The following is a 25,130-nucleotide window of genomic DNA, read 5'->3' on the forward strand; positions in this document are numbered from 1 at the left end:
AGCTGCCAGGAATCTAGAAGCAACGACAACTCCTCCTATCCTATCTGGAGTGTGGAAGCTTAACAGCAGTCATTACTTAAGCATTTATTTTCTTTCAAAAAATGACATTCATTAAAAATATCAGAGACAATTACAACAATCATACACAAAGCCATACACTAAAAACCCTAAAAAAAAGTAAAAATCAGAAATCAGCTCACTATTGTGGAAAGATGTATTCTTAATTGCCTGCCTAAGCCTGGTGGAATAGAAAGGTTTTCAGCAGGCATTTATAAGTTGGCACAGAAGGCACCTGCTGAATATCTGTTGGCAGAGTATGCCACAATACCAGGCCAATGACGCTACAGGCAGTTTCTTCTTGTTGTCAAATGAGCTTCACCGAATCGGGGAATGATCAACAAGGCTCCTGCAGATGATTTCAGTGACTGAGCTAGGATATAAGGGTTCAGGTGATCCATGAGGTAGCTTGGACCAGAGTTGTTCAGGGCTTTGCAAATTACCGTATTTTTCGCCCTATAGGACGCACTTTTCCCCCTCCAAAAATGAAGGGGAAATGTGTGTGCGTCCTATGGGGCGAATGCAGGCTTTCGCTGAAGCCTGGAGAGCAAGAGGGGTCGGTACGCACCGACCCCTCTCGCTCTCCAGGCTTCAGGAGAGCCCCACTGCCAGCCCCACAAGCTCGGGGGACAGCGGAGAGGCGGAACCGACCTGGTTTGAAGGCTGGCGGAGGGCTTCCCCCCCCCTCCAGCCCCGCAAGCTCCCAGAGCGATGCCAAAGCTGCACGCAGCTTCGGCATGGCTCTGGGTCCCGTTGTGGGGGCTGGGGTCAGGGGAAGCTCAGCCTTCCCCCGCCCCAGCCCCGCGCCTGGGGGGGGGGAATAATTTTTTCCCCCTTTATTTCCCCCCGCCCCAAAATCTAGGTGCGTCCTATGGGCCGGTGCGTCCTATAGGGTGAAAAATATGGTAATGCAAGGACCTTGAACCTGGCTCTGTAGCAGATGGGCAGCAGGTGCAGCTGTTTTAACAACGATGTCACATATTGTTGGCCAGATGCTCCCTTGCTGCATTCACCAGCTGGAGCTTCCAAACCTGGTCCTAGAGCAACCCTACATGGCATGTGTTACACTAACCCGACTTCAAAGTTACCAACACATGGGTTACAGCATGGAGTATAGCTGGTGAAATGGATAGGGTTGTATCCAACTATCTCCTTTTGGTTTGTGAAAGGTTCTTTGCTTCAGGGGAGGGGTGTGGTTGCTGCAATTTTCCCTTTCTCCCGTTGTTATTTGAGAGTTCCCCAACCCACTGGATGAGACTTTTCCCCTCAAGGGAGAGCAGAAGGAAGGAAACAAACAATGAAAATATCTCTCCCCACCTCCTTCCATTCATAGAAGCCTCTGCTAGATCGAAGAGCCTTCTGTGAGCAGAGGGAGACAATGGCTAGAGTCCGTTATGTTCAGAAAATTAAACAAGAAACCCTGTGGTGCATCTGGAGATGTCCCAAATCTGATGAAAATTTATACAAGTTTCCCAGGCATCAACAATTACAATTAAAGTATACATACCGTGAATAAACATCATTTTAGGGCAATCTTTCAGCACCAGATCTGTTATGCCACAATTTGTCAAAGTGATCCCAACAAGGTTTTTTGATTTCAGTGTAAGAACCTGGAGAAATTATTTTCAAAATTAAAGACCACTACATGAACCACACACATACAAACAAAACATTTACCAATGGTGGTGAAATCAGGGCATCTTCTGCAGAGTGTGAGCAACATCATAACATAATGATGTGGAAATATTTGACGGCACTCAAGCAGGATGGTTAAAGGATCGTCTGACATTCCATTCTACTAGAGGAACGTCTTCCTCCTTGCCTGCTGGTCTTTAGCAGCAAAGATACTCAGACTACAAGCCAGATATGCACTGCACACAAAGAACTTACAGTAAATTCTGTTGAAATGAAACCGAAGAATTTGCTTGCTATCCCCTTAAGACAGTATGTGATTTTTCAGTTTGACAGTGCCCTTTTAAAAAAATACAGTCAATTGCGGAGTAGACCTTGAACGAAAACATTTTCTGCGGCATTTAGGGGCATTCATCCATCTAGGCTGTCACCAAGATGGCACAGGTTTCCAGCTTGGGGCTCAAAAAGGCCTTACCTGGATGTGGTCATCCTCAATCACAGGATCGCTGGTGCTTGTGGACTTGTCGGCCGTCCGTTTTCGCTTCACTGAATGCCTGGGCTTTGGTTTGGTCGCTTCTGGGAACAAAAACAAATGAATAAAAGATTGGACATTTCTTATTTGTGAGCAGCTGTAACAGGAATAGCAGAGTCATTGTGAATGGTTTCTTAGATTAATGAGGGTCTTGGAAGTAGCTGACCTGCAGTGCTTAGTAATTATTGTTATTTTCAGTTTACTTTATACTGAATACATTTTGATACACTTGTATATTGCATTGTGTGTGTGTGTGTGTGTGTGTGTATACACACACACACACACACACACAAAAATCCAAATAAACGTATGTTTAAGTATCTAAGTTTGATAAAGAAGTCCTGGAGAACACAAAGACTTGAACAGTACTTCATGTCATTTGGGCTGAACCAATGAACGCCTTGCCCTCATGTGGATTTTGGAATTGCTCTAGGACTGTAACCTGAAGCATATTTACCAGGAAACAAGCCTAACTGGGCTCAGTGGAACTCACACCAAAGCGAAACATACTGAGGTTCAGGTGGTGGTAGGACTTACAGCAGCCAAAACAAATAGCGTTAAACCCTTAAGGATGGGTTAAGATCTGCTCCTCTGCGAACAAAGGCTCATTTTAAAGGGTCCCCCAAGTATCCAGAACAATTTTTTTAGGGAGGGGTGAGGAATAAGAGCCCTCTGAACAAAGATGCCTCCCACCCTACTGCCAGTGGGAGCATCTTGTTAGATGAATTCCACTTATCAAAACTCTAGCTCCAGCCTCTAGCTTTGAATCATCTACTTATATCAGTCTGAAACTACTCCTACCACTACAGGAAAATACAAAGTCTTAGTAGGCCAGCAGATTACAAAAATAAAATATTTGTCTAAATAGTGGTTCAGATGGAGAAGACTTAGTTCCTCGTGGTATTTTGTTCAGATATTATTGAAAGGTTATATAAAACCATTAAAACAAAATACAAACAACCAATGTGGTTGGATGGTGTGAAAGGGGCACAGCGGAGAAGGGAAAGTTCAGTATTAGGACCTATGCGCTCTTTCTGTTTAGATTCACGTCCAATGCATATTTACCCTGGGTCTGCACACCTGCAGGGAAGTGACATTTACAAGAGCTCTGCTCACTGAAGCAGACAAGAGAAGGGGACATGCAGTATAAATATCATCTCCCTGCCTGCATACAGCAAGGAGGGGGAAGAAAAAAGGTTTGAGAACTGCAGTGCTTGGAGAAGTCATTGTACTTTTAGCACACCGGGGGGGGGGGGGGAGAGACGGACTACACTACTTAAAAATAACAGAAACACAGTTCAGTGAAGAAATAATCATTTAGGATTCCTAATTTCCTTAGAATTACAATAGATCCTTCCTTTGGGTAATAAGGAAGAACATAGGAAATATACTTGGGCACTAATTTTGCTGAGTAACTTTTGATAAGTGTGTCTTCAATAGGAAAACTTGGGCATGGGACACAGCTGATGATATGCTGTGCATCATGTCTCCCTTTTTCTCTTTTATTGTACAACAGGATATTTTAATGCCACCATCATCACAGAGGTGTCTGTGGAGGGGATATATTGGTTGAAAATGTATTGTAACTTTTGAATAAATGTTTATTTATTTTAAAAAGTCTATTTCTGAGTTCGCCTTTGGCTCAGCCTTGTTGAAGTCTGCAGGGACCCTGCAGGACAAGGTCAATAGGCACCACACTCAGATGGCCAGAAAATGTCAGTAAAAAAAGCACTGTGGTTACAGACACACACCCTTCAAAAACAAGTCTTATAATTGGGATATTACATGAAACAAATTCAATAGGTGAAAAAGAAAAAGAGTTGCTCAGAGGAACACAGCCACTTTTATCTTGATTTTATAAGGTTTGAATGATTAGGGTTGTTTTACTTAATATGTGATGGAGAAGAGAAAACAACATTTTGATGGATTCTGTCCAAAGAGATCTCAAGAAGGCAACTAAATTGTTTTAGTGAATATTTAATTCACTAAAAATCAGCCATCAGCAACCTCAGTTTTTACAGTCTTCATTTGCTAAATATTTCTCCCCCCCCCCAAAAAAAATAATCTTTATTAGTTTTCCGGTTACATACTCCACATACACATAATGTGTTGCATTTTACATTTATACTTACTCCTAAGCACTGACTTCCCTCCTTCCGGTTTTTTTATATCACATATAATTTTATCGCATTATTTTCATCCATTTTGTATTTTGTTATTCATTTTCCGTATTTGTCCACAGTATATCCATAAACAAATAACTCCTCCTGTTTATACAATTCTTGTTGTCTGTTTGTATTCATTTACAACTACTGTTAGTTATATTAATCTCCTTATACATTGTGCTTCTTATTATTTTCATTATCCATCACTTTTCTTAATCTTTCCCGTTATGAGGTTTATTTCCAATTCTACTGGTTTCACTATTTCATCTTATCTTTCCTATATACGGCATAATTTTTTCCCATTCTTTTTGAAATGTTTCCTTGCCCTGTTGTCTAATTTTCCCTGTTATATGCAGGGAATATGCAGAAATAGCCATTTGCTAAATATTTCAATAAATGTTAAGTTAAAAGAAGTGCAGAATAATATCAAAGCATGAATTTCCTTTGAATTTCTTTTTTTAAAAATAAAAATAAAAACCCACCTAAATATGTGAAACATCCTGCATTTACAGCTGGAATAATTATACAGCACCCTCCAGATGTTGGGGGCTCTCACCCCCCCCCATCAAACACAATCATCAAAGCTAATGGGAGCTGGAGCCCAACAAAATTTGGAGGGCACAATGTTGGCTCTCTCAGAATTACAGACAACATGTAAGAAGTTATTTTGATTAGGAAAACCTCTAGCTTAGGTTGCAATAAAATTAATAGACCTTAATCATTAAAAGACAAACAATCATTAAATAGTCACTAAAGCAAGTGAGGTTTAGTGACTATTGTTTTTCAGTTTTAATAACCAAGATTTTTCTTTAGGTTACATCACCCTTTTCCTCCCACCATATAAAACAGCAGTGATTCTTTCAACGCTCCGAGAAAAGGAGCAAATCTCAATATTTCAGGTATCGATGCTGAACAAAATAAATTATTTTAACTACTATAATTCAAAGTACTTAAAGCAAAGAATATGAAGCTGATAATTTCTGAAGTGTGTGTGTGTGTGTGTGTGTGTGTGTGTGTGTGTTCTTGGCATAAGCTTTCGTGTGCAAATTCTTCCCACTCCCCCAAAGTAATTTTACTCTTGGAAAACAAACCAAAGACCTGCAAAAGCAAGAGGTGCCTCACCAAATAAGCACTTGAATTTTGGAGGGTAAAATGAAGGGAAGCCTTAGACTATGGAGGCAGGATGAACATGAGTACACATGTGCTTACGCTGTTACTTTTAAACAAAACATGCAGTAGGATTGCCATATTACATGTTGTCAACAACAACAACAACGGGAAACTCCACCTATCAATCATTCAAAGTGGGTAGACAAAATGCATTACAGGATAATTAATTCACATTAGGAAACGTGCACTATCGCTTAAAGGTACACATATGTAGTTGCATGTTGGTATGGTAGAATGTGCCCCAAAGGTCAACAGAATGTTAACTTGGTGTGAATGTAGGCCTATCGCTGCAGTGAGCAGAAGCAGAAATGCAACATGATCTTCCCAACTGCTTTGCACACACATGGACATCAATATGACCAGGGTCAACAAGTTACAATTTGAGGCCACCCTAAGGGGCAGGATCTTGCTCCCAAACTTAAGCTGCATCTCTGAAAGGTACAATGAGATCTGGCACAAACCAGAGATGGTGATGGGTAGTGGAAGTGTGTTAGCTTTCCCTGCCTTTTTGCCTGCTGGGTCATGACAACGTACCTTCCGCCATTCCTCTTCTGCTCAGAGCTGTATGGAGCAACAAAAGCTTGTTTCGGCCTCTACCATGTAGCTGGAACCTCAGGGCAGCTGTAAGAGACAAGCTTTCTCTATGCCCTTCCAGCTCAGTCTCTGCCTGCTGGGTGGCTGAAGCTCCACCTCCTCAGCAGGCACAGAGAAAAAGCAACCATGCCTATGTCACAGCGGGAGTTTTCCTCTGAGCCAATCTGATTGATAGCATCACTCGACTGGTGTCTTGCGAAAGAGTCTGATCTTCTGGGTGAAAGAGTCTGACCTTAGTTGATGATCTCCCAAACCGGAATGAATCACCTTGAATTGGAAGTCATTATCTGGTCTTGCTATGTTTAAGGGAAACTGCTCTGAGAACAAGTACTGTATGCAGCAAGAAAAATGTCTCTTCTGATAGGAACGACTGAAAATGAATGATTTCCTGGAATCTAACGGGTTGTTGACAAGCACACATTTAGGAGCGAGTCTGAACCAGTCCTGCCTTTAATCAGGTTAAGGAATAGAGATCCTTTTGATTTAATTTTGCCTGGAGTTATAGTACCTTGTGATTATAGGATAAATGGAAGAGAGAGAGAAGTATTTTTTTTTATAAAACTGTTCTAGAATATATGACTTTTGCACTGCTCTCATTGAATATGTTCCTAAATTTATTGCAATTATTTTAACCATGTTTTATGTAAATATATATTTTTGTAATGGGAGCTGGGTAACAAGTCTGCTGAACCTACCATTTATGTGCCAAACAAAGCCTCAGCAGAAGGTTGCTCCCTCTCATGGGTGAAATACCAGTTAAGCCCCGGTTCCTGGAAATAACTCCTAACTGGGAGGTATTCGTAAAAACTTCCTGGAAGCGGCTATAAATGTGGCACCTGCACCGTTCTAATGCAGTTCTGAGCCAGAAGTTTCTTTTTGCTCTCTGCTTACACTCAGCAACGCTCCCAGTCTCCAGCTCAAGAACTAGAACTGGAAGGAAGACTTGGACTTGTTCTGCATCCCAGAGCCTGGATGGCCATCACCTAAGATGGCTGAACCCAACTGCTCTATGCTTTGAAAAAACATATACCAGAAACAATATGATTTAGGTGTGGTGAGAAGTTTCAAAGGCTTATGTGATCACAGAATCCAGTCAATATTCACCAAGTAGCTATCAGTAAGCTTATGCTTTCATTTTGAAAGCAGGCTTCAAATCAGATTATAAGTATTTGTATTTCAAGGAATCTTCCTCCCACAAAAAAAAAACTCTCTCAAAGAGCGAGTGCTCAATAATCAACACCCAACACAAGAACAGAGAGAAAATTGCATTTCTGCTCTGACATTACGACAATGTGGCTGGTCCTCGCCCTTCTTTGACAATAATGCACTGCTTTGATGCAAAACTTGGATAAATGAAACCATACCTGACTGAGACACCAGAGGCACATGGGAAAGTCTGCTTCTGGCTCTTGTGAGAGGCCTGCGAGGGTAATCTTCATTATATTCCATTTCGTATCTCCCTTGCTGTGAAGGAGGGCTCCGTTCCTCATTAGCAGTCCCACAGACTCTCTCATTAGTCCTCCCATTGCTGGCCTCCCCTGAAGAGCCACAGTTTGGTAATGTTCTTAGGGAGAATTCCGCCCCTCTCACATTTGGCCCATTCATACCACAAGCTCCACTGGTAGATGGGCATTCGCCACCCGAGACGCCATTAGTCCTCCTTTGCTGGTTCTGGGGCATATAGCAGGAACACCTGGAGCACAATGGCTTCTCCTCACTGTCCCTCTCACTGGAGCTTTCACTCTTGCAGAGACACTTCCCAGAGTCCTCTGTTGCTGCGGAGGGGGCGTCGCTGCAGCTATCAGCCGTTTTCATACCATCTGGGCTTGGAGACGCTGCAGTGTCCGAGGCCCCCGGAGGCCCAGTGCCGCCACCACAACCAGGGTAACAATCCTTGCTTTTGTTCCTTTCCGCTGTCACGTCACTGGCCGCTTTCATATCCGCTTTAATTTGCTCACTGGTGACCTGACAGCCTTTCTCGCAGCTGCTCTCCTCAGAAAGAAACAGTTTGACCCGGCTGGCATTGCACCTCTTCCGCAGCGGAGCTTTGCCTTTACCACTCACTGCAACAACAACAGGGACAAAAGGGAAGAGAGCTACGAAGTGATAGAAAGTCATGGAAACGCACCCCGTTAGTTATCAACACACCCTAGACAACCTGGTGAGACACCTGCTGCGACTGTTGCAACGTTATTCCAAGCGGGATAAGATACTGTGCAGATATGTTGAGCTACGTCACTTACTAGAGGTTCACGCCTTGAATCTGTTTGTTTAAACATATTGGGAGGAATTCAGCGTAGCACTAAGCAGACTGCTCTATCAGCACAAGCATTTCTACTTGTCTGATGGAGTGATCTGCCCTCTTCTCCCCCTGCCTATGGTTCTGGGGGTTCCTTCCCTGCCCAGGGCTAACTGGAGGCAGGGTGGGAGGAATGGGGAAGTCCTTGTGCACACTTCCACCGGTGGCACTACTTAGTTGAATCTGACCCACTGTACTGCACACAGTCAAGCTGCTCAACAGGCTCAAATTAGTTGTTGCACCTAATTTCTTCTTACGGTAGCTACCTAGTTAACAAGAAACATTTACAGCCCTGCCATTTATTTATGAGAATCTTAGTTTTCAAATAATTTCCTTTCTTCCTGGACTAAGTTGTTCAAAAGATATGTTGATAGCGCCCCCACCCACCCCTGATGCACTTACCCCTCAAGTTTACACTGGCATACTTTTTGACCAGAAGGTACGGCTTGTGGAACAGTAAAATGTCTACAGTATCCTGGCCTCCTGCCTCATATTTTGCTGATGTGCCTTGTCCCCACTTTAGGTTGCAGGGAGGCTGTGCAAGAAAGACACAAGCCGTGAAGAAATAAAGGTAACTGGGATCAAATCCCTCAGGAATCTGCTAGAGAAATACATTACAGATGCTTAGCCTGTCAAATCTTAGCAAAGCATGTGGAAGTTTTCATCCAAAGCCTTTGAAGTCGTTCAGTCAATTCTGAATGGGCCTACATGCAAAAAGGATTGCAATTCACTTTAGAATTCAATTCCTCATTATGTATGAACTTGGGGGACTGCGGCATAGTCCAACCACAGAACACAAGCCAGAATCAAACTGTTGTACAATTTGGAAATACAAATTGAACTGCAACCCAATTGATGGAAACCACCCAATAACTGTGATCAAAGGGACTATGAATACCAAGTAGCCTATTTCAGTTACAACAGAGCTACCTCACACAAGTGGTTTTGGTGGCAACTACACCACCACTGTCATGTAAGAAGGCATCACTCTTGCAGCTGATCTGCAGAAATATGGAAAGAACAGAAATGGACATGAGGGAAATCTATCTTTCTAAAGTTGGACCACAACCACTGTGAACCACATTCCACAGAAAACTTGTTTCTGCATTTTGTGCTTTGTAACACAACAAGGAATATTTTTACGACATTTATGAAGAAGCAAAAATTCTCACCTGAGGGCTCCCGGATTTCCACTGAATCTCTGACTCTCTCCTCTCCATCTGAGTAATTTTGTGCAATGCTATTTGTAATACAGGATCTTGAGGTGGCTGTAGTCTCATCCTCATCTTCACTGTCTGAGTCGTGGACAGTAATAGGTGCTAGCTTTACATTTGGCTGAAGGCCACTGGGCCCTGGAAAAGAAGAGAAAGTTCAGCAACAAACTAGCATGCTTTCCAGAGATCAGGGAGCTTTAATTCACCTGACTGAGCAACTTACTCCTTCGAAACATGCATACAAAGTAGTTGGTTTTTACATGGTTAGTTGGCATACCTAAGGACCTTCTGCACTCATACACCTGGCTAGGTCTCTCTTCACAGTTCCCCTCAAACACCAACAACGCATAACACAGTAGAAAAGAACGAACAAAACACAACATGTACTGCATTGTGTTTGGATCTGGAGTTATTCTTAGTGTTACGCTATGATCTTCTCCTCTTACTTTATTAGCCCCTTCCCCACCAATTTGATCAGCCCACCTCACAATCCACCAATCTACACTGCAATTAGAAAGCACAATGTGTTTTATAAATTGCAGGCACTGTACTGAGATTAGGGATGAAATCCAACAGTACATCCGCCAGCCAAATTGACACAATTGACAAAAAAATTCCCTGCCCCCTGCAATCCTTCCACACTCCCCCTCTAAATCTGCTCCAGAAAGTTAGAAGACCCTCAGGAGCAGATGAATATTTGTATGTGTGGGTGGCAGAAGGGCCATTCAATGTTGGCTATTGCCCTACGTGCTTATTGTTTCTTGCACAAACATGGAAAAAGCAAAGAAAAATTAAAGCCACAAGGTATCTCACAGCAGCAAATATGTTTACAATTAGAGGTGGGCTTCAAGACTTCTCTAAGGGTGAAAAACAATCACCTCTCCTTGGTTAAGGCGCCACATGTGTACAGGCATCTCTGTACAGCATAGGGCCCTCAAGAAGCGGGGGATCAAAGGAAGAAACTGAGGAGAAATTATATGTAACAAAATGAAGCAAAGGAGAAGGATCTGGACACAGCCAGAATAAAAACTGAAACAATTTGAAGCACGCACACAACTGTGTGCTCAAATGCTGAATTTTATCTAGCTGTACAAACATCAGGATGATGGCAAGAACTCAGTTTTAGAATTTCTTATTCCCTAAACTGGAAATAGATCTGGGAAATATTGACAGTGTGGTGATGTATGAAGAGGTAGCTCTGAAGCTGGTGATACTAATTTCCGCACTGTTGATATTGGGCAGCAAAATGGAACCATCTCCAACTTCTTGAGAAAAAGCAGGTTAGCGAATTAAAGTAAGGATGAATTTGTAAGAGAATGGCAAACAAATGAGGTACCTAATCTCATTTATATCCCCTTAGCATTTACCGAACAGAGAAGCACTGGGTGGAAGTAAGCCCGTGGCCTACTGTGGGATTAAACTGATATTTTCCTACCTAGCAAATATATAGCTGCATATGATTAGAATGCACACTGCAAATGGAACTTTTTTAAAAACAAGAAATTAACCACACAACATCCTAGAGACTTTCTAGTCTCTAGACTAGTCTCTAAAGCAGAGGCAGCATGGAAGCATACAAACTGTTTCACAACTATTCTTGGTTTGACTTTAACACATCTGTGAAGAGCTCCAAATCAGACTGGAGCACGGGAAGCACTGCTGAACACTTTATTCACAGGATATTACCGTGATCAAAACCCTGCCCCCTCCTGGCTACTCTTCCCCCTGCAGGGGAAACCATACTAGGTCATCATCAGTTTGGCCCTGAAGGAAAAACAGCTACTGACATGGTGGAGGTGCAATTCTGATTCAGTAAACAGCCTAGATGGAAGAGAATGAGCCGCTCCCCCCGCCCCAATTAAATGCATGAGTTGAAAACAGAAACTGGAGACATGCCGCAAGTCTCCCACATCAAGTCGACTTTGATCCTGTGTACAAAGATATCTAATGTGCTGTAAAACAAGTGATTGAGAACAAGCTGCTTGGGTGATTAGTACAATTTGCTAATACCAATTCAGCTTCTCCTATTGGGGGCTCCACTCTCTATGACGCTATTAAAAGGTTGCAAAGAGAGGAACACTGGCCATGAGACCACATGCAATCAAGGCAACTCAAGATACAGCATATGATCATCTTAAACACCTCACAAGTTATTAATTACACAAAAGTATAACTGTCAGGTAATACATGCAAGAACCCCAGTCACCTGCATTGCAAACTTAACAATCAACAGAGGATGTCTTGGCAGTCAGAGTACAGCTAGTTGGAGCTTGCAAATCCATAGTTAAAATCTTGCCTTGATTATTTGACCTTAGGTAAATCACTATTGGCCCATATATCTGCGATATGGAGGTAATAATAGTGGCTTACCTAGCGGAAGTGTGCTCAAGATTTCTGAGATTATGTGTACAAAACTCTTTTTGCATCTGAGAAATGACTATAAACGCTAAATACTGTGGTTAATTTTAGGCTATAGAATTACTCAAGTTCACTGACTTTACAGTTCTTAAATAGTTTGCATTATTAATTCTAGAATAAATGATATTGATATCTCTAAGCAACAAACAAACAAACATACATTTTTTTGTAGTAAGTCAATGAAGCCTGCAAATGGATGGGAGAGATCCTGACAAGTTACCTGCTTGTTCTTCATCAACTTCCATGGGAAGAAGTGCCTGATTAGTTGCAGAGGCTTCACTGCGGCTCTCTGCCATAGCCACTCCATCTTCCTGTGCTACCTCCTCCATTTCATTCAGTGCTGCAAAGAGAGATAAGAATGACTGAGATAAGGAGGATGGAGACACCACTCTTTATTAAGGAGGCAGAAGCTAGTCACACATAATTGCATGACAATCTTAGGAAGGCTCCAAAGCACTGCGACTATGGAGGAGCATCTGTCTTTGCCCGGGAAACTTAACAAGGCAGATCTCCACTAATCTGAAAGGCATTTACATCCATTTCTATATTGTAGCTTTCGATGAGGACTCTGGCCTTTACAGAATTCATTCTCAGAGAGAAAATGGGGGCCTTCATGCCAAAAGAAGAAAGTGAATTTAAACTGATGAATGAAAACTGAAACTACTAATTTAACTGTATAATATTTATGGTGGTTGTTATGCCAGGAGCATTAAGTCACTTTAGAGCTGTTAAATAGGAAGAAAATACCATTAACTGGTTTTAAGTCCTCCTGCTGTGGCAACATTATATATTGATGAGAAATGATAAAAGTGTTATTAATGCCAAATCAAAATGAATAGCTTTACAGAATTTTATGGCAATGGAAGTGTTAGGCGTTGCTCAGACACTTAGGAAATATAATTGTGAACATTGATAGCTTGAATATCAATTGGAGATGTTAAAGTGTGCTTTATTGGTCAATAAAGCAATAATAGTCCGCAGCGCCTGGAGACAGTCAAGTCAGGTATCCACAGCAGTGACCAGAGGGGAAATGACTGCTGGGAGCAGTGCAGAAAGAAGAAACGCCATAGTACACTTGCATCAGCACAAGCAGATGCCTTCATCTGAAAGAAAACATGACTCTCTGCAGCCACAGCAGGCGCTGTAACTCTCCAATGGTTTGACTTCACCCCCAAAGGCGCCCTCTTCCATTATCTCCCAAGACAGATGGATGCCGACCAATTTATTGGTTCAGTACTAAAAACAAACAAATAAAACTGTTTCCTGCATTTACCTTCTGCTGCAATCTGCTGTTCTTCCACCTGCTCCTCCTGTCGCATCTCGTTCTCCTCGTTCTGGTCATTTGGTTGCTGGTGGTTGTTATGGTGTATATTGGCATTATTGTTCTGGTGATTATTATTGTTGTCGTTTTCATTGTTGGAGTTCTGATTGCTGACCAAAGCAGAGGACACACCAATCCCAGTGCCTGCACTAAGACCTACACGAGCACAACCCTGAAATGCAGTAAAAACTGTTGACAGCAACTGGCAAGAGGCTCCAAAACAAAACACAGTTTGAAATCAGCGATATCTTCCATGATACATACACCACAGTGTACTGCTTCTTAAACAAAGAGATTTGAAGCAAGCAATTCCATGTTGCCAACTGCTCCTAACCTCTGCACGGACATTTCAAACCTCCTGCCCTGAGACAAGTGAACACTTCCCACGAGCCAAACCAATAAGGTTGTGATGTACAAGTCAATCATGATGCTGTGAGCTATACAACGCTACCTTTCTGGTTACCAGTTGGTTCAATATGAAGAGACAGAACACTACAGGTAACATTAGGAAGGTGTTGTGAGTCATCACACTATTAAGACAAGGAAGTACAACATGCTTTTGCAGAAATCTATTGTGTAAATTTATTCTATTTATGGAGGCGAATACATAATTGTGGGAAAATGTAAGAGGGGGTATGAAGTTGGTTTGTAGCTAAGGATGCAACCCTACTTACTGAACAGTAAGCAACATTAATGTAGTGGGACTTACTTCTGAGCAAACATGCACATGACTGCATAGCAAGTGAATAAAATTTCATGAGTGATGGCTATAACCTTCCTCTGTGGTTGGCTCTGCCTTGCCTTCTGCTTCCTCTCCTTCTCTGCCCTTTGGGGCCTTCATCTCTCACTCTACTTCTCCAAATCCCTTGCTGTTGCTCATTTATATTTCTTCATTTATGTTTCAAGACAAAAGCCGCACTCGTCACTGCTCACATTTATTTTATTTTATGTTTGCTTTTTTAAATGTATTTTTATTAAAGATTTCTTGGTTTACAAAAGTATGTGCAATGTCTCTTTTTCAAGTTACATTTTCTATAGATCAGTTTCATTTGCTGAGACATTAGTGTTACATTAGGAAGAAAAGGGGGAAAGAGGTAGAGGGGGAGTGGTGAGTGGGAGTGGGAGTGGGATCGGGTGGCGATGTTTCTATTTTACTTCACATATGTATGGGGTTTTGTGTCAGCGTCGCTTGTGCAGGTTCTCACATTTATTTTTAACCCTTGATTTCTCACCATGTCAAGCAGAGAAGTATCTGAATCTTTCCCTAGTCTGGTGCAAATTGGTTGCTAAGCAAGGAAGCAAGCCTGAGGATAAGGGTAGGAACTGGAATAGCAGCTTCTGATGATACAGAAGTACAGCTGTCTTTCTAAAGTAGAAGACAGCAATGTTGTACCATATGCAGTCCGTAGGAAGGAAGGGACAGGTGTGTGTGGGGGGGGTGCTCTTTCCTGGGTGAGAGGCTGTAGGCTTTCCAAACATATGCTATTATTTCAGCCTGTCTCAGCTTTTACATAATCCCTCTCCATCAAGGCAGACAGATTCACAGAAGTGTGATACATTGCTACAGAATACATGTAGTGAAATATGCAAACTAGTCATGGCTCTCTGGATTTTGATAGTCTTCCTGTATTGTTCAATCTTGGGCAAAGTAAAAGATTCCATTACATAACGAATCTAATTTTCTTAAGCATGAAATTAAACCAAATGAGAAGAAAGGGGGAATGCGAAATATAAAGATCTGCAAGAATTCCAGCAAAATGAGATCGTTGCAGCGATGTAGACGTAATTCAGACATTCTTGTAACAAGCTTCTTGCTTATTACAATTTGCAGTATTTATACTAATTACAGTGTAAATAGGAATTATAGTAGTAATTATACTACTATAATTTGCAATACTGAACTTGTTTTCATTTTCATGTTACTGCTTTCCTAATATGGTCACTGAACCATGGTTTGAATGTTTAAAAACAGTTACCTGAAGTACTTTTTAATTAGAAGTTTAAAAAATATCTACCAAAAGTCGAGTATATTTCACATACCCTAAAGACATTTGAAGCACACAGCAAAGTACACTTTAAAAAACCCAAACACCATACCTTGGGAGGTTCCCGGAACATCTGGTCCAGAGAGATAAACTCCAGGCTTGGCAGTAACTCAATAAACTGACTAAATGAGTCTAGTTTTATTGCATGGCATCTCACCAAGGTGAGATCAAACAGCCGAGTCCATCTTGAATGATCTATTGCAGGGTGGGGAGAGTGAGAGAAATAAATGAACTTAATTAACAGATTTCTTACCTAAAATCTGCTTAACTATTCCCCACTTAAAGTTTCAATTTAGAATCGCCACCATTCTAAAAAAGGTATATTTCCTGGTTATTCTGATGCATCCACTCTTAACTGAGGTCCTTTGCCTACTCAGAATAGCAAAAAACAAGTGACTAATAAAATCTAGCCTTTTGCAGTTGGTTGCTAAGACAGAACAGAAACTGTCACTATGGCCCAAAAGAATTTAGTTTCCTAATTGAAAATGTATTCTCTTAATTTTGGAAAAACAAGAACAGAACTCCATTTCTTAGAGACTGGAGTTGTGTAGCACACAGTCAATTAGCTCTTAGAAGGGAAATAAAATAGGGAAAGGAAATAATTTTGTTGACTGTCCAAGATTTCATTTAATCAGTAGGTTTTAATGGGAGGAATCATTCTGGTAGGAGCTTCTGTTCATGAAAGGTCCCCTTTATGAGCCCAACTTTCACTCTATGAACAAAATAAACTTTAATGGATCCCACCCATTAAAATCTGCTGGCTAAACTTGAAATTTTAGTCAATAGCAAAGTGGCATTCCCCCTTCTATTGATTACTTCTAGGGATCTCAAAAGTTTCAGGGTACACAATTCCTGGTGGCTTGTAGGTGGAGTAGATGGAGAACCCCCATAGCATGTGAAAGTATTAGAATACCCAGGAAGTACGGATTTCTTTTTACCTCAACACACCCCAATACAATTTATCAAATCATCATCACCAAAACAAGATCAAGACATCTAGTATGCAGCCAATAAAAGGTGGCAGAATGGGATATGTTCAAGAGATATCTACAAAAAAATAACAGTGATATACTACATACACTCGAGTATAAGCCGACTTTTTCAGCACATTTTTTATGCTGAAAAAGCCGCCCTTGGCTTATACTCGAGTGAGGCGGCGGTGGCACAAGCGGCCCGAAAGAAGCTCTTTCTTGCCGCTGGTCCCGCCACCGCCGCCTGCCTCTCGCAAGGGCAGGCACAGGAGCCGCGATTGGGAGAGGTGCTACACTGCGCTGTGCCTCTCCCAACCGCGGCTCCTATGCCTGCTCTTGCGAGCGGCAGAGGCGGTGGCGGAGGGAACGAGCAGCCCAAAAGGATCCCATTCGGGCTGCTCGTTCCTTCCTCCTCCGCCTTTGCTGCTGTTGGCAGCGGAGGAGGAGGAACGAGCAGCCCAAAAGGGCTCCTTTCGGACTGCTCATTCCTCCTCTGCCTTTGCTGCTGTTGGCAGCAAATCTCTGAAAGAATATTCAAATTGGCTTACCAAAATCTCAAAAATAAATAAATACATTTTCATCAAAAGCCAAGAGAGATGGTGTCAAACAAAATATCTCAGGAAAGGGTGTGCACAGTTAGGGTAACACAGTTAAGGCCCCATCTCTGGTTGCCACCTGCTTAAACTCTGAAGTCATACTGGAACTTAAAGGTGTCTATCAGAAATGTGTAATAATCACTAACAGTGGTCAATTTAATTAAGTAGGGGCTGCATTTTGTTTGCTAAAGTGCTTTAACTCCTTAACCAGATGTATTCTTGTGCAGACATTACCTGTGATCCAACTGCTTGGATTGTGCAGATGAGGACAGTTGTATATAACAAGGTATTTAATGGAAGAGAACACTTCATTCACCGCTTTCATTCCAATGTCTGTGATGATGCCTGGATTTTCAACCACGTCAGCCAAGCCATATTTCACAAGGTCCGCATTAATCATTTTACCTGGGGTCAGGGGGAAGAGAACAGAAAAAAATAGCAACTTGCTCTTTCCATAATTCTCTACAGCAATTCAGTCTGGGCACTGAATGAGCGCTTGAGTTTACCTGCTGGACCCAAACAATGGGAACAGTAAAGCAGATAAAGTGAAGCCTTTAAAAATCAAAGTGCTTCAAAAGGTTGCAAATTCACCCGTCATTGGTCTATAAGAGATAGTCTTTATATTGCCTTTCACTTGTTTTAAACTAAAAACCTCATCCATCAGAACTGCCAATGCAATCTCCCTGCCCCTTGCTTTATAAGGAATCAGGATGTCTAGTTGTGCCCCCCCCATAAGGGTACAAATCACAGGGCTGGGTATGCAAGGGAGCAGGTATGAAGCAATAATGACATTCCAACCGACTTCCCCATCACATCTATCAATATAAAACATCTCCAGAGACTTGGGATATTTACATTTGCTGCTTGCATGGGATGAATGTCAAGTGAGCAGGCAAGTGGCAAATACACGTCCCTTCCTGCTCCTGAAGTCTTGCTTGTGCCAGTCCCTAGACTAGCACTGGCCAAAATGTCTGTCCGTCTCCTGGCAAATCAGAAAGAGCAGCAGCCCTGAGGCAGGAGCCACAATCCTCCCCTGTATTTCTATAGCTGGGGAAATGCCAACACATGCTGTTCTCTTCTGGGAAGAGGGACAGTTCATATGCAATAGGCAGAAAGAAAAGAAGGAAGGGATAGCAATTGCTGGCTGCAAAAAGAGCTGCCTTCCAATTTGGGCTTGAAATAGTGCACGTCACTATCGTAGCGTTTTCATGCACTACTGACTCCACACCACATGGGAATTCTGAAGAATGTAGATTGTTTCCATACCACCAACAGATGGCACCACAAAATCCAATGCCCACATGCCCATATTTGCACAAGCTATTTTAGTCAAGGTTCCCTGTGTAAGACATCCGCAGGTGTCATCATGGAAAAGCATCAGCAGGGAACTAGTGGCTGCTCATGCATTACACAAAGATGTATCATAACAGCCGCTGGCCTCCCTAAGATTAGAAGCATATAGACCAGGGATGGGAACCTGTGGCCCTCCAGATTTATTGGCCTCCCATCTGTCCTAGTCAGCATGGCCAATAATCAGATATGATGCTGTTGGACTACAACTCACATCTGGAAGGTGAAAAGTTAGCTCATCCCCGATCTAGGCAGATAACATCCAGATCTACCCTAACATCTGATAGATAACCCAAAGGAAAATTGAAGGATTTCATACACTGCAGCAAAAACTCATCAACGTATCCAAGATGTAGTGTTTCAAATTGTGGAAACTCCAATTCTGCCATTTTTAGTGCAGAGAATACTCCATCTTTGGTTAGGGAAGGCTGGATTCGTACTTCGTGCAACCTGAAAAGAGAAGAAACAAAATGAGAAAAGCGTAGACTAACAAATATTTCCTGGCACAGAATATGCACATTCACATATAAGACAATACTTCTATTGTTTGTAACTTGCAAGAAGAATATGCCCTTCACTGTGAGAGCAATCTAGTCTGTATACCATAAAATAGGCTTAAAACCACAATTGTCAATAATTTTTTTTTAAAAAGCGGAGTAAAAAACAAGATTTGAGTTCCACTTTTAAGTATGGAGGTCTGGCTGGAAGAAACACTGTCCCTATTGGGCCAGAGCGTCTCCGAGATCTGGTGTTTAACACTAAGGACTATAAAAAAAACCGGCAGAGAGGAACTGAGAGAGAATTAAGAGCTTCGGACGTGAGATCTCCAGGCTGATAGTAGATTAAGACTGATGGACATTTGTTGGGGATTGAAACCGGGAAAGGGGACGGGGTGGGGTTTGGGGATCCAAAGGGTATAATTATAACCCGTCTTTTTTCTTTTTATTCTGTTTTGTCATTAATATGAAAAGTGGGGAATTCGTGGAAGGGAATTTGGGTCGACTTTAGGAAAAGGATTTAAGAATGAGCACTGATGTATAAATTTTGACGTTGTAAAATTGGTTTTTTAAATTGAACTAAATATAAAAAGGTTAAAAAATTGGGGATAAGAACTTGCTGAATTAACAATTAGAATTGGAATATAAGAAGGGGAGGTGTGGGGAAGTCAGGGAAATATGTTACAGAAAATAAGGATCGTAAACTGTATATGTTTTCTTTTTTTGTTTTTTTGTTTTTGGTTTTTTCTTAATGGAAAATTTTCAATAAATAGCTATTTAAATTTTTTTTTAAAAAAAGCAAGGAGCAGATAAAATAGCAGCAAAAGCAACACCAATACCACATCCCTGACAAAAATTAATATCTTAATAAAATCCTGATCAAATCAATGGGTCCATAGCTAGCACTGAAAACTCATAAGGGCCAGTTGTCAGTCACAGGTCTAAGAGGAGGGCATTCCATACTTAAGGCATCATGGCAGAGAAGGCCCTTCCCTTGGTTGTTGCACAACAGATTTCCATTAGCTGCAGAGCAACCAAAACAGCCTCCTTAGCTGATCCAAGCACACAGGCGAGTTGATGTGGAAGGAGACACACCTTCAAATATTTAGATCCCAAATTGCTTACGGCTTTATAAGTCATTATTAGCACCTTGAATTTGGCTCATCAACAAATGGGCAGCCAGTGCAATATTGTGAGGATTTTTTAAAAATACGCTATGATGAAAAATAAGGTATTGCAGAATTGAAAGCAGTGCACAGAATTCACTAACATCAGTATGCAAAGGTCTATTAATATGACTTTCGTGTATAAACATAATGGTGACTCACTGGCAAATAAAATTAAAATGAGAAAGACTGCTGAAATGACTCAAGTACCTTCGTGCAGCAGTTATGATGAGGTAGCCAAGGTCCACTTCCAGAGCATTCTTGCAGGCTCCCAGAACTATAGTGTGCAAATTTCTAAAGCCCCCTGTTGATAGATAAGAGGGGTTCACTATATTTGAGTACTAAGCCTTCCAGGAATAATTATGTGCACAGTGTGTTGGAGAAACAAACACAAAAAACTACAGTTTCATTTCAATATAGGCTCCACCAATCCTTGTCTATAAAGGATAGCCTGACTAAAGAAACAAACTTAAATTTCAACACATTACTATTTATTGAGCATACATCAATATCAATGCTTGTACCCAATTACAACACACTCACAATAGACCAGCTGAAATAGCTGGACCTGAATAACTTAAATCCATTGATTTCAGTGGGGTTACACTGAGTATGACTTAGCTAGATACAAATCAGTATAAAAAAAACCCAAAAACCCTGTGTGCTCTGCAATATCTGAATGGAATGATGTGTCTCTTTTTATTCATGGATGCACAGATTGGGAAGCAGCTGTTAGTATATTTCTGAGCTGTATACATGGGATAAAAAAGGACACCAATTCTCAAATGTTGGCAAGTATATAATTTTTCTCCCAACAGCAATTAATTAAATGGCAGCAAATGTGTTGTCTGCAACCTCCACATGCCATTCACTGGTGTGAAGAAAGACTTCCCCACTGCCTTTTCTAGCATGCTTAATATCTCAACAATAAATCCCTGTTACAGCACTTTCAAATACAACAGACATTTGACACCCACAATGCTTCTTTTCACAATGGATAGATTGCATGAGAAGAATCTAGCTGAATATCAATGGAGGCTCTGGTTCACAGAAAATGGTGTGTTTGTGAACAAGCTAGTGCTAGCATAACCTACAGCATGGTGGGACCATGAGTGAAATCCAATTATTGGTTTAAACTTTAAAGAGAAAGATCTAAATTTACCTATTACTTTCACTTGCTTTCACACAACATCACCACAAAGTCTTAGAAAAGTAACTACAGTCAGTAGTTGGTTTCAAAGAATAAATTTTGTATTCCAAGGAAGAGACTGCATACCAGATCTCCAGCTGTCTTCTACAACATGCTGAATAAGACCCCCGAGGAAGGGAACTCGAACTAATTCTAGATGTTCCAGATTTCGGGCAGAAGCCAATCCTGTGACCAAGGGGACATACTTCAACGAGTTTGTGGGTCCTACAAAAGATAGAAATATTACAGCAGTCAGCATTCACTGGTAAATGGCTAGGTAGGCATTTTTATGTACAGCAGCAACATCATTATAATGCTCATAGATGACTTTTCAAACATTGTACTCAAGTGGGGAAATGGTTTGCTTACTAGTACTGAAAAGAGAAAGCAGAAAATGCCCATATGAACAGATTTACAGAGCTATAGTTCTGTATTGCAACAGAAGTACTATAGGAAGTTCCATGTTGAAAGCAATAACACACCTGGAAAACATATTAAATAAAATTGCCAGCAAAGACTCTCACAACGTTAAACTGACTAAATGGTCATTTGGTTGTTAAGCAAGTTATTTGCTATTTCCTTATTCAAACTTACTCTGAACACAGATCCACATTCACTGTTAGGAAATGAGAAGCATACCCTCCCCTCCCAATATAAATTCGAGAAAGGGACCTTATGCTCTTTTACCTGCACAATTTCTCATGACAAAAGTGCGTAAGCTGATGCAAAGGAAATCTTTAAAAGGCTGTGGTTTGGTGAGCCTCACCCACTTCAGGTACAGGTGCCTCAGCATTGGGATGCAAGGAATGTCAGGTACATTAACTCCTAAAATACAAGAAACAAAGCAGTACGTCAGGTCCAAAAAACAGACACTTCAAGGACAAACACTTAAAGGCTGAATTTTTGTAGGGGTGTGTGCAAGCAATACTTGCAGACTAGTACTTTAGTCTGCAAATGAAACAGTGTTCAAGCTGAGAATTCAGCACAATGAAGTGAAATAACTGCACTTTCTGATTTCACAGCTTTTCAGTCATGATGTATCCACTGGAAGTATTTCACTACAATGCTTACCTACTAAGTGCAAAGTCTGAATTTTAGCTCCTATTGGTATTTTTAGTTTATTTTCAGCTGGAATTGGGAAGGCACCATTGCGATTTCGAAACTTTCCAAGGATGTGAACTTGTGGCATGTATGTCCAAATGGCTTCTACCAGTTCCAAGTGGGAAGTTTCAACTCCCTAAAGCAAAAAAAAACCCAGTATAGAATGATGGGAAATCTCAATCATTAGCATAAGCACTCTCGCACACACACACACTCTCTCTCTCTCTCAAGTAATAATTAGTAGTAAGACTAATCTTCAACATTTGAGCTCTTTCAATTCATGTAAGCAGCAGTAAAAAAAATGAACTCAATTGACACATGCATTTCTTAGTTATGATGTTGTAATAACTCATGCCTAGCTTACACTGCAATAGATCTAAAATTCTAAAGTTTAGTTTTACTTGCTACTGATTGATACACCTACCTTTCCATAAATCCCAGGCAACTAACAATAAAAACATGCAACTAAAATATCTTAACATAAATTAAGTTTACAAATTCAGTGCTATAAAAACAGAAAGAAATTAATTCAACCAGATTAAGTATTTCAAAACTTCACAAAAGGTTCGAAGGAATACTTCAACTTTTTTTGAAGCCTAAGTATTGAAGTTCAGATAAATCCCTCAAAGAAAAGACTTCAAAAGTTTTATATAGGTGGAATTACACAATGGAAAACAGACCTTGATTTCCAATGTCAAAATCAGTAGCTGCTGCAGAAGGCAAGAGAATCTGATTATTTTTTTTAATGTAGTAGAATATGCATAGGTCTCATAGATGAAAGGTAAACCTTTTTAACATGACAATTCTGAAGCTACCAATTTGCTCTGTCACCTGTAATCAGTTTTTGGACCTTCCTGGCCCACCCTTCGTTCTGCATATAATCCACATATCGTGCAAACAAAAGTAAGTGATTAAATGGCGTAGATTCACAGACATATGAATAGCTATTTGTACACTATTTTCCAGTCACATAATTTCTGGCCCATCTGTTTGCAACAGTTGGATTTTAAGGAGAGAATTCAAGATTTAATTAAAAGCGCAGCTGAGTAATAGCTGAATCTAAAATTCATTTGCTGTAGCTAAAAATATGATAAATAGATATAAGTGAATGGAACTGAAGAAAATCCATGAGATACAGCACCATCTGCTGTTTTGAACAACCATATCCATCTCCTCACACCCCACAAGTATGATCAAGGATCGCAACTGCCATATGAATATGTATATTTATATTTTGGATATACAACACCTACTAGTAGATTTGGGCAAGCTTGCAGGGCTTCTAGAACTCCTGGAATGCTGAAAGCTTCATAACCACGAACTCTGCGCCTGTCCAGGTGCCTGGGGTGAAGCCCATATAGCTGCTCAATATCTGGCATTTTCTTCAGCAATGTCAGGAAGCTGGAATCTGTGAATCCTGAGAAGATGACATATATTTTATCTCTGAGGAAGAAGAGAAGTATAGATGTGCAAGGAAGACGGATGGTGCAGTTTTCAATCCACATATAATGACAGAGCAAGGATTTGTGTTGCTTTCTTTGTTTTATTTTACCCCGCATGCATCACCACCCATGCTTTGGACGAACGCAAAAAAGAGGAACCATATACTTAATTTTGTTATTCTAGAACTCAAATTCTAGAGCTCAAAGGCAAGGCTAGAGAACTACAAAAGTACTCCACTGCTTAGACAACAACAAAAATTTGAGTACATACAAGAAGAGAGCATGGTTGATTGGTCAAGTTTTGACAGAAATAAGAGTACTCAAAAAGGTGGAATCTAATTTGGACATGATCCAGCTAAAGTTATGCATTTCCCCCACTGTGGATTTAAGCTGAAGATGCTTAATTTGCAGAATAAGAGGGGACTAAAATGCTTTGACTAAGTTATGTCAACTCTTTTTTTGACAATCCTTTTGACACAAACATATGTTGGCTTCCCCACCTCTCCATTTTGTAATTGAGCACATTATGTTACTGCACATGTACTCATAATACACTGTTTGACTCATTTTTCCTGCTAACCAAGGCCACCTGCCCCTTCATTCTTTCAGCCATTTTCATTTCCCCTTTTAAAGATGGGTACCATATTTTCTTGCTTTGGACTATTATAACTGTCCCCAACCTTCCTGGCTCAAGATGATCTTCCTCTTGTTTCTATGTGCATCCAAGAAAACAGCAACTAAAATTTTTATTAGGCATTTTAAATACTAATTGTACTTTACAATCATTTGGGGGGGGTGTAAGCTAGAGTGGCTGGGGAAACCCAGCCAGATGGGCAGGGTATAAATAATAAATTATTATATTATTATATTATATTTTATTATATTATACAGTGGTGCCTCGCAAGACAAAAAGAATCCGTTCTGTGATTCTCTTCGTCTAGCGGTTTTTTCGTCTTGCGAAGCAAGCCCATTGACGGGTTAGCAGATTAGCGCTATTAGCGGCTTTTAGCGGCTTATTGGATCAGCTGATAAGCGGCTTAGCAAAGGGGGGGGAACCCCGCAGGAACTCGCAATACATTTTCGTCTTGCGAAGCAAGCCCATAGGAGATTCGTTTTGCGAAGCACCTCCAAAATGGAAAACTCTTTCGACTAGCGAGTTTTCCGTCTTGCGAGGCATTCGTCTTGCGGGGCACCACTGTATATATTATATTATATTTCACCATCAGCAGGTTTAGAACAGGAAATGAAGGGTCCTCTATTAATTATATAAATCATGTAAGGAATGGCTTTTGAGAGATATCATAGCAACTACACAGTATTTTGACATGCAGAAAACATGTCTTCTTTTGTATTTTCCATTGTCAAGTCAGT

At 40.9% G+C, this 25,130-nt stretch overlaps 1 protein-coding gene across 3 annotated transcripts in view; it reads right to left on the reverse strand.

The window, feature by feature from the left end:
* The window catches only part of FBXO38 (F-box protein 38), a 38,058-nt gene that overhangs the window by 7,268 nt on the left and 5,660 nt on the right, over nt 1-25,130 (reverse strand). For all 3 annotated transcript variants that reach the window (XM_081178347.1, XM_081178348.1, XM_081178349.1), the window contains 14 exons: nt 23,571-23,734; nt 22,288-22,453; nt 21,904-22,041; nt 21,304-21,441; nt 20,238-20,331; nt 18,684-18,814; nt 17,249-17,419; nt 15,500-15,642; nt 13,355-13,574; nt 12,302-12,421; nt 9,622-9,801; nt 7,515-8,213; nt 2,165-2,265; nt 1,565-1,667 (listed from right to left, as the gene is read on the reverse strand). In XM_081178347.1, the coding sequence (XP_081034473.1) occupies nt 1,565-1,667; nt 2,165-2,265; nt 7,515-8,213; nt 9,622-9,801; nt 12,302-12,421; nt 13,355-13,574; nt 15,500-15,642; nt 17,249-17,419; nt 18,684-18,814; nt 20,238-20,331; nt 21,304-21,441; nt 21,904-22,041; nt 22,288-22,453; nt 23,571-23,734 (2,568 nt within the window). The remainder of the gene's footprint in view (nt 1-1,564; nt 1,668-2,164; nt 2,266-7,514; nt 8,214-9,621; nt 9,802-12,301; nt 12,422-13,354; nt 13,575-15,499; nt 15,643-17,248; nt 17,420-18,683; nt 18,815-20,237; nt 20,332-21,303; nt 21,442-21,903; nt 22,042-22,287; nt 22,454-23,570; nt 23,735-25,130) is intronic.

Source organism: Podarcis bocagei (assembly GCF_964188305.1).
Source record: "Podarcis bocagei genome assembly, chromosome: 2".
NCBI lineage: Eukaryota > Metazoa > Chordata > Lepidosauria > Squamata > Lacertidae > Podarcis > Podarcis bocagei.